This window comes from Streptopelia decaocto (assembly GCF_964273445.1).
Source record: "Streptopelia decaocto genome assembly, chromosome: Z".
NCBI lineage: Eukaryota > Metazoa > Chordata > Aves > Columbiformes > Columbidae > Streptopelia > Streptopelia decaocto.
The window spans coordinates 72,855,546-72,868,015 of record NC_138657.1 but is presented as its reverse complement, the minus strand read 5'-3'; the positions used below and the strand labels follow the sequence as shown (position 1 = coordinate 72,868,015).

The following is a 12,470-nucleotide window of genomic DNA, read 5'->3' as shown; positions in this document are numbered from 1 at the left end:
ACCTTTCCCTGGACCATTTGTGCAAACAGCCACTGGCCGTGGCTGCAGCTGGAGCTGGCTTTGCTCTCAGGCTCTGCAGCCTGGGCTGAGCCTCTGTCCCCTTCTCTGCATGCATCCCTTTTTGGGGAAAAGCCACCAAAGCTCTCTAGGTTCCCCATGGGCATCTCTGGAGAAACTGTCCCTTGTCCTTCCACAGCGCTGGTGACCCTTGGGGCTCCTTGAGCTCCTGGCAGCCTGGTGGCACCCAGCACTGTGCAGCATCCTCCCCGGAGAAGCTCTCCTGGAAAAATGAGCCCCTTGCCTGGGAGAACAGGGCAGCTCCCGACCCCGCAGGGCCCCCGGGCGCTGTTTATCTTTGCACAGGAGATAAAGCAGCTGTCGGCCATCCCATTTCAGGGCTGGACAGCTGTAACTCGCCCTGGCCCAACCCATCCCACCGTGGCAGGAGTAGGGACCTCCCAGTGCTTGCCAGCGCCCCCTGCCCTCCCCGCCCACCTCCCCCCACCCGGGAGCATCAGTCTGTTGGTGTCTGGCCAACAATCCTGCCGAGCTCCTCCTGGGAAGATACAACCTGGCCCTATTTCAGAGGGACCCACAGGGCCATCCATCCCCCAGGGCTTGTTCCATAGGTCCCCATTACACAGAGCTCCAGCTTCCCCCCCTGGTACTGTTATACTGCACCCCAGGGTGCTGTCACCCATTGCACTGAGTTGTACCTCATCCTCTGCGCACCACGGCGAGAACGGAGCAGAGGAATGAGACAAGTGTGGAGAGGGTGACATGATGGGACTTCTTCATGGCCCAGCAGGAGCATTTGGGGAAGCTCCTCTCCCTCAGGGCAGAAGGCATGGGGCACTGCAGTCAATGCGGCACCCAGGTTTGGGGGATGTGGCCAGGCGGGCTAGTGGTAGTACCGAGGTGTGCATGGGGTACAGCATGTCCTGTCGCTCTGGGCTTGACCACCACAGGACCTGGCCCAGCTGGACCAGCATGGCTCAGTTCCTACTTAGAACCTCCAGTGACAACAATGGCTGTGGGGCTCTGCACAGGTGTCACAAAGTGTATCCATGCTCAGGGTCTTCCTGGGGCAGCAAGCAGGACTGTGTCCCCTCTACCCTCCCGCTCAGCATCTTTGTGCTACCAGGGTCTGGCGGTGCTCCTAGCTGGAGAGAAAGAGAAATCCCCCAGACAAACAGCTATCGACGGCTGCGGTGGAGGCAGCACAGATAGATACTGGAGGTATAGACGGGCACGGCAGACAGTGGAGGAGATTGAGAGATACTCGGAGCAGAGAGATACCGCAGGAGGAATCAGGAGATAGATTCTGCGGGCTGATCAATACCCACTGCATGCGGAGGGACAGCAAGATAGAGCGAGCTGCAGAGGGAAGGTGTTTGGTGGGCAGCGATGTGCATTTGTTCTGATGACGGCTCTGGGGAGCTGCCACTTGTGAGAGCTTCAGCTGGGGCTGGGACGGAGCCAGACTCACAGTAGAGGTGTGCCCTTGCCCTTCTCTGGTCACTCCACACGTGTTTGTTGTCCTTTGAGGTGCCTTGGGGTCCCATGTAGTCTCTGGGTGCAAAAGGGTGCATATCAGCTGTGTGTCCTGGTCACAACCTCTGGCCCCTCAAGGATGTCCCTGCCACCTGTGGGCACCTTGGAGAATGATTGGTGCTTGCACGTGGGCAGCTGTCAGGGAGAGAGGCCTCTTGAGAGTGAACCCTGGCTTTGGCATAGGGGCTGTGCTGAAGCTGTGCAATTGCGGATGAGTTCCTTTCCCATGCCTCAGTTTCTTCATATGAACCAAATGATGGCAAGCTGCAGGGAGCTGGGTACATCAGCATGGACACAAGCATGGATGAGGAGGAGTGGGGAGGAAGGGGAAGAGGCAGCAAGAGCCTGTGGGACATGCCATGTCCAGGACCCCATCCCTCATCTGCTGATCACTGGTGACACTTACCTGCTCTGTTACAGTCTGCAAACACCTGCTCTGAGATGAAGGACTGCTTTTTGGGACCCATCCATGCCTGGCACTGTCCCTGCTCAGTGCTAGGGTAGGGACAAGCTCTCCCGCAGCAGAAAAGCAGCCAGGGCTCCTGGGTCCCAACCCAGCTCCATCATGGTGGTACTTGCCTCAGCCACCCCGTGCTGCCCTGTTTCTTGGCCAAGCACATCCCAGAGTGCCCAGGGCTGGTGAACAAGGTACAGCCCTTGAAGAAGCCCTTAACCTGGACAGGGCTGCCGGCCCCGCGGCCAGGCTGGGGGGATCCCCCACCCGTGATGGAGTTATTGACACGGGCACTACGGAAAACACTGCTGAGATTGTTCACACTAATGTTATTTAGCAGCAATATTTCCGTAATAAAAGAAATCAATGGGCAAGAGAAAAGACCTGTCCAGAGCTTTGATTTTCTCATTTTAATGGCATACTTATTTACTCCCACCAGCGTGCCCATCGGATTTTCATTACGCGGCCTTCGCTGTAAGTGGAGCAGTATTGATACGAGCTGCTGAGTTAGCGCCTTCCTGCATGGGCCAGCATGGGATCGCTCGTGTTCCTCAATAGAGCCTTACTAAATCGCAGGGAATGGGCACGCCACAGGGCCAGGGCAGCCCCGTAGCCCACAGGAGCACACACACAAACACACAGCCTGCCCACACGCATGTGTGCATACCCGCTGTCTGGCCCTGTGCACAGGCGTGCACACACATCTACCTGGTTGTCCTGCCGGTCTGTACACACGTGTGCACTTGGACGGGGCGCACACGCATGCATGCACACTCACCTGCACACGCACACACAGATGCATGTGACTCCTGCCCACACATATGCACCTACACAAATGTTGTACCCATTCGTGCCTCAGCACTCACAGCTGTGCAAGTGCTCTGACTGCATGGACAGATGCCCAATTGTTCTACCTATATCACGTGTGCAACCCCTACCTGTTCTGCCTATACACACTTGCAAACTGTTACACCTATTAATATATGTATGCACACACATATGCATGCCTAACTGCCCTGCCAAGACACACACACACAAAACCCTCCTGCTTGCACCTATACACACACATGCATGCGACCTGTCTGCCAGCATGTGCACACACACACATGCACACACAGCCTAGATACCCCATGTTTCCTGCCTGTGCCATTCCGACACTGGAGGGTGCATGTGTGCGTAAATTTCTCAGGACTGCAAACCTACTGCACCCGGGTCCATCTACTCGCAGGGCTGCTCACCCAGCATTGCCACCGTGCCCCAGAAGGACGGAGCCCCACGGACTCTTGGGTGCCCCATGGAAGCAGGGCCCTGTCACCAGACCAGGCTTTTGGTCCCCAGCAACTGCAGAGGAGAGGAGTAACAGCACCATCTCTCACTGATGCCCAAGAGCGGAGATGGGCCTGATTCTGCCCAGCACTGCATGCCCTGGCTCCCAGGACCCTGGGTGGGATGATGCCAGCTTCCCTGGGGACATGAAGCTGTCCCCAGGTGCCAGCAGGACCCCTGTTGTGCCTGGAGCTGGATGGATCCAGCACCGTTCCTTGTGACAAGGGCTCAGCATGCTCCAAAGACTCTCCTGGGGACCCGAGCTGGTGGGAAGAACATTTTTATTATGGGTAGCTCTTTTCAGGTGGCAAATTAAGAAGTAGCCCATGTGCAGGGCTGCCAGTCAACAGGATGGGGACAGTCTGGGGAGTAGGACTGACATGCTACAGGCCTAGTGGCCAGGGACACAGACGTTAGTTTGGCAACAGTACAGAGGTGAAAGCCCTCCACAGAGCAGAGAGCTCGCATAGGTCTGGCCACAGGGCTGCAAGCAGTGTCCACAGATGGGCTTCCTCAGGGAACGGCAGTGCTCCCCCAGTGGCCAGGATCTCATGTTGTGAGCCGAGTAGGTTGGCTGTCCCCAGGGGGGTCTCACAGCCTGGGGAAGCACTTTGAGGGGGGAGATCCCATCCTGAGCTAGTACAGAGGTTCGGGCGTGACAGACGCCAGGTATGTGCATAGCCCAGAGGCCACGCAGAACGGGCTCTCGTTTAAGGCGACAGACGGTGCTCCCCCCTTTGGGAGGGACTGCAGGAGGAGGACACCATGGGGAATGGGACTCTCTTCTAGCCCCAGCTGTCCCCTGGGGCAGATGACACACAGGGGACCAAGACGGACCTCCAGCACAGAGGCTGGGCGTCCCCTCACTGCCAAGGGGTCCCTGCGCAGATCCAGCCCTGTGCCAGGGGGACACTGTGTGCCGCCAACCCACGTCAGTGGGGACAGAGCCACAGGAATTGCTGCCAGCTGGACTCAGTGCTGTCCGCAGCCCCGGCAGCCCGCCAGAGAGAAGAGAAACCTCTCATCCAACCTTTACAGTGGGTGCTCTAGTCCAGCTTATCCTGTGCACCCTGTCCCGAAGGCATCATCCTCCTCCCAGTGTCTCAGGAGCTGCAGGAATTTTGCAGAGCCTGAGGACAGCCAGCTCCAGCCCCTTTCTTGCTGCATTCTGAGGGCACACAAAGGTGTTTGTACCCTGTAAGGCCACTCCAGCCCTGAGGGATGGAAAAGCCCGACACAGCTCAAATCAAAAAGGGGGAGAGGCAGGTAGTAAAGAGGTCTGTGTTGCTGTGCCCACCATGGTCCCTCTATCCTGGCACCCAGCTGGCCCATCGGTAAGGACAGAGCAATTTGGGGCAGGCACAGGGGGTCTCCTGCTGCCTCTGATAGAGCCTGGGCTCGGGGAGGAGAAGGAGGAGAGGGGAGGAAGGCTGGGAGGAGAGGAGCCACCTGTGTTCAGCAGGGGTCCTGGTGAGCCAGGCTCAGCAGCCCCAGGTGCTGAAGAAGGCATTGGCTTCCAGGAGCAGGCCCTTGGCGTAGACACGCAGGGTGTAGAAGAGGGTGACGAAGTCCTGAGTGCTGAAGAGGGTGTCAGCCAGGGCAAAGGCCAGCGTGGAGGGGATGAAGCCCCGGCCGTATTCCACCATCCAGGTGCCTGCGCTCCACTGCACTGACGTGGCCTCTCCTGCCTGGTGCACGATGGTGTCCCCTGTCAACACACAGAAACAGCACAGCTCCCAGTGGCTGCTCCATGTCACACCCAAATAAGAGACATGTGGGATCGGGACCTGCAGGGCTGACCACCCCAAACCCTCCCCAGTCTTGCTCACTTTTCTCTTACTGGCACCACTTGAAATGCTGGGATGTGCCCCTAGGGACACAAACTGCCCCATCCTGAGTTCTTGGCTTCTACCAGCTGCCTGGAAGAGGCTCTGTGACAGTGGAGGACCAACCTGCAGAGTGGCTGTGCCCAAGATGTGGACACAGCCCACAGGGTGCTGTGGCTACTGCATTTACCTGGGTAGTAGATCTCACTTCTGGTGGTCCCCTCCTTCCACTGCCGGAAGGTCCCCGAGATGACAGTGTCGGAGATATCTGCCCAGTAACGACCTGTGGGAGGACAGACAGCACTGGCTCAGAGCGTCCCTGCTGGGGATGGCCTGGGATGCCAGGTCTGAGTCATGGAACAGCCCTCCGGGGAGAAGGATGCCAGCCCCTGGGCCTCGACACACTGAGGAGCGCAGCCAGGTCTGGTACCCAGGCTGGCTGTGTGACTGGCCATACCTCACCAGCACAGTCTACTTGGGTGTCCTTAAGCCCCATCACTCCCAGCATGCTTGGCATTTGCTCCCTGCTGAAGTACAAAGAGATGCAATGCCCACCACTGCCTGCTAGCTGGATGCAGAGGGTCCTGGCTACATGACATGGCATGCACAGGAACCCACAGGTGCTCCAGGACACCATGGGGACTGTTGCCCACATGGAAGGTGTTTCTCAACATGGTGCACCCCATTAAAGAAGTGGAGCAGCAGGCTCCTGCCCCACTCATACCATGGACAGGGCAGCTACACACAAAGAAGTGGAGTGGAAAGAGCTCAGAGAAACCCCCACCCACCAGTCCTGTCACCCTGCTTACCTGAGTGGCCACCAGTGTCAACAGCTGTTCCAAAGAGCAGCACATACTCGGTGAGCGAGGCATGCAGGAGGCACATGGAGCCCATCCACCCGCCTGCGTTCACGAACACCCACTGCAGGTCCTCATCTGGCAGGATGTGGCCTGGGTGCTTCTTCCGTAGCTCCACAATGATCTTGGAGAAAGCCAGCTCATGGTCTAGCCCTGCAGCATCCAGGGTTGCCGTGAGTCCCTGGCATGGCACAAAGCCTACTCAGGCCCTCCCAAATCCCTTCCACAGCCACAGGGTCCCAGCACATCCTTGGAGAGACCTGCCTAGGGAAGATGTCTCCTCTCTTCAGGCTTCAGCTCCCATGGCTGTCAACTGGCCCCACTGTTTCCTGGTTGGTGATGGAGGATTCACAGCACTGAGTGTTCCAGCCCTACAGCCCACCCCAGGTGCTAGGCTACATGGAGGACTCAAGCAGTGTGACAGTGCTCCTGTCCTGGTGACATACAGCCACTCTGCTGTGACTGCCTTATGGGGCCAGCCCTCCCCTCCAGCCCTAGCTGGGTGGTTGGTTGTGCTCCTGACCCACCTTGGGCTTGGTCCCCCGTCCTGGCCCAGTCCCACCAGTGGGAGAGCTGCCCTAAACCCGGGTTCAGATCCAAGCGGGCTGGGTGATGCTGCTGTCCCAGTCCCCATCCCTCCTTCGCTCCAGTCCCGTTCCCACACACCATCTCCCTCACACTCCCCGTCCCTGTTCCCTGGTATTGAACCCTTTGCGATACCGGTCCTGCTCCCCCAGTCCCAATCCCATTCCGGCCACGATCCCGGCCCCCCCTGTACCGGATCCTCCTCGATCCCACGTCCCCGGTACGGGTCCCTTCCCCAGCCCAGGCCGCTTGCGCTCATCCCCCTCTCCCCAGTTCCGCTTCCCGCTCCCCGCCCCCCATCCCTCCTCGGTCCCGCTCCCCTCCACCCCCCGCGGCCGGTGGGCCCCGTCCCGCCACGGGCAGCGCGTACCCGCGTGGTGCCGGGCGAGCTGGGCGATCTCGGCGGGGGTGAACTCGTACCGCTTGGAAGCCAGCCAGCCCCGTAGCCCCTGCAGCACCAGCGCCAGCGCTCCCAGCGCCAGCCCGGCCCGCAGCGCCCGCCGCCCCGCCGCCCCCATGCCGCCCGCCGCCGCTCCGCCCTACCGCCGCCGGGACGGGGGGCCGGACCGCCCCCGCCTCGGCCACGCCATGCCCGGCCGCGGGCGGCCCGTGCGCCGGCGCGGCGGGGCGGGGCGGAGCGGAGCCGGGGCCGGTTGGAAGGGGCCGGTCCCGCGGGGCGGGGCCGTTGCTGCCGCCGGGGCTTCCGGGAGTGCCGCGGCATGGAGCCGGCGCCGGCGGGCGAGGAAGAAGAGGAGAGCGGCAGCTTCCGCGCCAGCGGTACGGCCGGGGCTGCCTCGTTCCGGACACCCGGCAGAGCCCAGCCGAGCCCCGGGAAGCGGGGGCTGCGGGGACCCTCCCTGACTACGGGGGTGGCAGTGGGGAATCCCCCCCGGGCTGGTTCAGGGAGGAAGGGGTGAAGCAGAGGGGGGCAGAAAGTGAGGTGCAGACCCTCTTGTAGGGTTACTCGAGGAGGGGGCATGGTGGGTTGGGAGTACCCAGCCCGCGGGGGTCTGCCCCCTGCATCGCTGCCTCCCTGATGCCGCACTCCTCTCCACGCAGAGCACCAGCACGCTCGGTACAACCCGCTGCGGGATGACTGGGTGCTGGTGTCGGCCCACCGCATGAAGCGCCCCTGGCAAGGGCAGCTGGAGAAGCCGCCACCCGAGGATGTGCCCCGCTGGGACCCCAACAACCCCCTCTGCCCCGGGGCCACCCGAGCCAACGGCGAGGTACCACCGAGGACCCAGGCACCGGGGTTTCCCCTGCTGTCCCTCTCTGACCCTGTCTCTTGCCCTGGCAGGTGAACCCCAAATATGAGGGCACCTTTGTCTTCCCGAATGACTTCCCTGCGCTGCAGCCTGATGCTCCCGAGCCTGGTAACTTCTTGCGGGAGAGCAGGCTACCAGAGACCCCCAGGCTTAGGTCCTGGGGGGGCTGCAGGGTGGTCTGGAGAAGCATGGGTGCTGCAGCAGTGCCGTGTCCCTCCACACTCTCTGTCCTTCCCCAGGTGATAGTGATCATCCCTTGTTTCGAGCGGCAGCAGCGCGGGGTGTGTGGTGAGTACCCCCATGTTGCCGGGGCGTCTGGGCCATGATGTAGGCTTGGACCCATGGATGAAGCCAAACTGAGTCCACTCCCCTCCTTGCACTGCCTGTTCTGTGCACACCTGCTCTGTTTTGTGGGTTTCATCCCTGTTCCACTGTGATGTGGCAGGGCCTTGGGGGTCCCCATGGATGCCCTGCAGCCCCAAGCACGTATGTTTCCTTCACAGCAAGGTGATGTGCTTCCACCCCTGGTCAGACTTGACACTGCCCCTCATGTCCCTGCCAGAGATCCGGGCTGTCATCGATGCATGGGCAGAGCTGATGGCTGAGCTGGGTGCTTCCTACCCCTGGGTGCAGGTCTGTGGCTGGTGGGGGCTGCCCTTCTCACCCTGCCCCGGGGGGCTCAGGTGGAGGTGGGGGCCTGTGGCTGGGTGCTCTGGCAGCACCCAGGTTTGGGACCCTCCCAACTGTGTGTGGGTCTCCCATCCCTACCTTGTGTCCCTCTGAGTGTTTCCAGGTGGGTGCAAGGCTCTGGTTTCCTGCGGGATGCTTTCCTGGTGTGCTGAGGACACCGTGGCAGCCCGCAGAGGGACCATGGGTCTGGGACCTGCTGGCTGCACCTCTTTCTCTGCAGATCTTCGAGAACAAGGGGGCGATGATGGGCTGCTCCAACCCGCACCCACACTGCCAGGTGAGGCTGTCCCACCTGGACTTAACAGTGAGTCCCTGTGGGTGACCTTACAACAACAACAAACCCAGGCGGAAGATGTGAATGGGAATCTCCCTGCTCTGGTTCCAAAGCTTTCTGCAGAGAGGATCCCCTCCATGCCTGTCCTGTCATCTCCCCTCCAGGGGACTCTCCCTTGTGGCTGTCACATGTCACGCTCTCCACCTGGTGGCAGCATGGACTTGCAGATGGGCAGCATTACTGGGGCACCCCTGCAAATGCGGGATAGGGGTAACCCAGCCCCATGCCCCTGTGTGCCTCCTAGGTGTGGGCCAGCAGTTTCCTCCCGAATGAAGCATGCCTGGAGGACCGAACGCAGCGGCAGCACCTGAGCCAGCATGGTGTGCCCATGCTGCTGGAGTATGCCGAGCAGGAGGCTCACCGGAAGGTGGGGACATGGCTGCTGTCCGTATCCCCTCCCCGGGAGCTGGGTATATGTTGGGATGGGGCCAGCCAACTCCCAAGAGCCAGGGCCACTGGGAGCACCCATCCCTGGGGCACTGGGGCCGCGCATGTGCCCATTGAATGCTGTGTTCCTCAGGAGCGGCTGGTGGTGGAGAACGAGGACTGGCTGGTTGTGGTGCCGTACTGGGCCACCTGGCCCTACCAGACCCTGCTGCTGCCCCGCCGCCACGTGTGTCGCCTTCAAGACCTCCGTGATGGCGAGAGGGACAGTGAGTGGCTCCGCACCCCATCAGTCCCTATCCTACATCCTTTGGGCTTGGCCTTTGTTCAGAGGCAGCTCTGTCGCAGCTTTGCTGGTGCTGGAGGGTCTGTGTCCCCTTGGGGTATGGGGCTGGTGGCCTTGGCTTGGGGGTGGACTGTCACCCTCATTGCACTAGGACAATAGCTGAGTGTCCAGGTGCAGGCTGTTGGGGGGACTTGTGTCCTTTTGGGGGTGATGAAGCACAAGGTTCCCCATACTTCTGGGGTACTGGCTGTTGAGGAATGGGGGCTTCTCCTGCTGCGTTGCTCAGGCTGTCTGCGTGGGTTGGGACAGGGGTAACTGGGAAGTGCATCCCTCCTGCCTGTCACTGGTGTCCGCACAGGCAGAGGTGTTGAGCGTGACTCTCTCAAGCCTGGCATGCTGCCTGTCCTTCATGGGGGCTGCCCAGCTCAGGCAGTGACTCCCTGGCACTCCCCTGCAGGCCTGGCCTCCATCATGCAGAGACTGCTCATCAAGTATGACAACCTGTTTGAAGTCTCCTTCCCCTACTCCATGGGCTGGCATGGTGAGTGGCGTGGCCAGGGGACCCCCTGGACCCTCTCAACCGCATCCCTGTCCCTTCTGCGGGGCTCATGCAGTGGCTGCACCACTGGCAGGAGCCCCCACGGGCCCCTACCTGGAGGAGGACTGTGGGCACTGGCAGCTTCATGCTCACTACTACCCACCACTGCTCCGCTCCGCCACCATCCGCAAGTTCATGGTGGGCTATGAGATGTTGGCCCAGGCACAGCGGGACCTCACCCCGGAGCAGGTGAGCACAGCTGGAGTGGGACGGTGGGGAGCCAGGGTGTCCCATGCTGGGGCTGTCCCTGGGACTGGGCACTGGCTGCCCCTTATTCTGTGTCCTGCAGGCAGCTGAGCGCCTGAGGAACCTCCCCGATGTGCACTACAAGCAGAGGGCCAAGGAGATGTCATGATGGGGAGCAGTGGAGCCAGCCCTTGGCTCTGCCTGGTGAGGCCAGAGAGAGATGTCAGGTGGGGATGATGAGAACTGAGGCCTGCGACCTCATGTCACTTGTGAGCCCTCTGGTCTCCCAGCTTCTCCTGAGCCTTGTTGCGGCTGGGCCTGACTTGTGGACTGGTTTTGCCAGTTCACATACCCCAGTCCTAATCTTGTGGCATCTTCATGCAGGTGGTGCTGTTGCTTCCGTCTCCTCCCCCATCGCAGTTTGTGTCTTCCGCCTCCACAGTGTGCTCCACAAAAGGGCTTGTCTTCATTACCAGTCCAGTCTTACTGGTGGGAATGGGAGTGGCACAGCCTCCATGGCCAATAAAACCTGGAATCAAAGTGTCTTTGCCTGTCCCCTCGTGGCTCTTGGCCTTGAGGCGAGGGGTTTGAGGGCTCTAGTGGGGAACCCCTGCTGCTTCGAGGAATAGCACTGGGGGCTGCAGGGGGTGTGCTGGCAGCCCCATGCTGCTTTCTGCTGTTCTTATTTCTGCGTTGCCTCCTCTTCCTCCCTGGGGGGAGCTCTGAGCCTGTCTCTGAGTGCTGCAGGCTTGGAGAGGAGCAGGAAGGAGGTAGAAGTTGATGCCACTCAAGGCTTATCCAGCTCTTGGGATAGGGCTGAGGCCTGACAAACTTGCTGCATGGAGGCTGCGGGCTGGGCATGCCTGGCTGTGGCTCACACAACTGCTCTTCTTCCTCCTTTCTGCCTGGGCCTGCCAGGTTGCAGTCCTTACCCTGCCCACTGTGGGTACTGGGGATGTGATGCAGGGCTGTCAGGATGTGATGAGGGGCTGGTTCATCACTAATCTGGGGGCTACTAGGGAGTCCAGCTCTGCTCATGGTGCTGCTGCCCCTTTTGCCCTTCCCTGTGCCCACCCAAGGCATGAGGCAGCAGCAGCCTGGTTCCCGGGCTGAGCTGGGGGATGCTGCAAGCAGCTCTGTGCTCTCCCCGCCCTGCAGCCCATTTCCCTGGGTCTGTGGAGGGAGTCCCAGACAGTGATGCCCCACAGCTGATGAGGAGGATGTCCAGCATGTGGAGCCGAGTGCTCTTTGCCATCACATTTTCGCACAAATATTTTTTTTGTTTGTCACTAAAGAGCCATTCTCATAGCTCCTTAGAAGGCCCCTGTCCTTGTCAAGTCTATGAGTGGGCTCCTGGGGGCTGAGAATATGTTGTGAGAGTGAAATGCTTCCTCCTACCTCCAAGACCACAGTTTGTGGGGAGGGTCTAGTCCGTGCATTGCTCCTGGATCCCTACCTATGGGACTGGGGCAGGGAGAAGGGCCAGTGTAAGGCTTGAAGATGGGCTGGATGCGACCCTCCTGGTGCTGGCCCCATCCTCCTCCCAGATCACCACATTGCAGAGCCCATGAGCTGTCCCACCACCTGGCTGCAAGGGCTTCCTGGGTGCCCAAGGGTTTTGGAGAGGAGACAGAGGGTTTTGGGGTGACCCCTGAGCTTGGAGCCATCATTGCACACAGCATCCCCCTGTGTGGCATGGAGGGTGCTCAGCTCAGAGTCTGGCCTCTTGCAGACTGATTTCTTCCCTGCTGTGTGCATTTGGGCTCTGTGGCCATTCCCATTGCAGCCTGCATCCCTTTTCATCTCAACAAGTGCCTTTGCACCAACCTCCGGAATTCGCTGCTCTTCCCCAGGGCCCTGGAAAAGTGGCAACGAATTGGCTTAAATGTGGAAAACCAGATTGGGGTAATTAACCGCTGAACCAGTTGTAACGAAGCTAGTCATCTCCCTGCACGCGTAGTTAGCTCTGATTTAATAGCCCACCAGCTCCCAGCCTGGGCTGCAGCGCCTCGGCCCGGGGCCGTAAATGAAACTCGCAGTAAGTCAAGCGGTATTAAACTTTACAATCGCCGTCTTTAAAAATGAGACTCTTTCTCTAATAAATCAGAGCAAGTGAGATTGT

At 60.2% G+C, this 12,470-nt stretch overlaps 2 protein-coding genes across 4 annotated transcripts; one reads left to right on the top strand and one right to left on the bottom strand.

Annotated features, from left to right (window-relative positions):
* Positions 1-2,515: 2,515 nt before the first annotated feature.
* SIGMAR1 (sigma non-opioid intracellular receptor 1) lies at positions 2,516-7,210 on the bottom strand (the record flags this gene model as incomplete). 2 transcript variants are annotated; one of them, XM_082074704.1, is made up of 4 exons in its annotated part: positions 6,973-7,210; positions 5,970-6,170; positions 5,352-5,443; positions 2,516-2,569 (listed from the first exon to the last, which is right to left on the bottom strand). In XM_082074704.1, exons 1-4 carry the CDS (start codon positions 7,118-7,120, stop codon positions 2,516-2,518), a joined length of 495 nt encoding a protein of 164 aa, XP_081930830.1. In that variant the 5' UTR covers positions 7,121-7,210. The 2 variants fall into 2 exon arrangements, with proteins under 2 accessions (XP_081930830.1, XP_081930829.1); XM_082074703.1 differs by lacking the exon at positions 2,516-2,569 and adding an exon at positions 3,599-5,042 and having other exon boundaries at positions 5,351-5,443.
* A 57-nt stretch (positions 7,211-7,267) lies between these two features.
* GALT (galactose-1-phosphate uridylyltransferase) lies at positions 7,268-10,892 on the top strand. Of its 2 annotated transcripts, none has more exons than XR_014186245.1 (12): positions 7,268-7,379; positions 7,662-7,831; positions 7,903-7,978; positions 8,110-8,158; positions 8,374-8,503; positions 8,781-8,837; positions 9,139-9,261; positions 9,415-9,547; positions 10,022-10,105; positions 10,197-10,351; positions 10,452-10,575; positions 10,733-10,892. XR_014186245.1 is itself a non-coding variant. In XM_082075032.1 (12 exons), exons 1-11 carry the CDS (start codon positions 7,322-7,324, stop codon positions 10,515-10,517), a joined length of 1,101 nt encoding a protein of 366 aa, XP_081931158.1. In that variant the 5' UTR covers positions 7,268-7,321; the 3' UTR covers positions 10,518-10,552; positions 10,733-10,892. The 2 variants fall into 2 exon arrangements, 1 of the variants encoding a protein (XP_081931158.1); XM_082075032.1 differs by having other exon boundaries at positions 10,452-10,552.
* Positions 10,893-12,470: the final 1,578 nt, after the last annotated feature.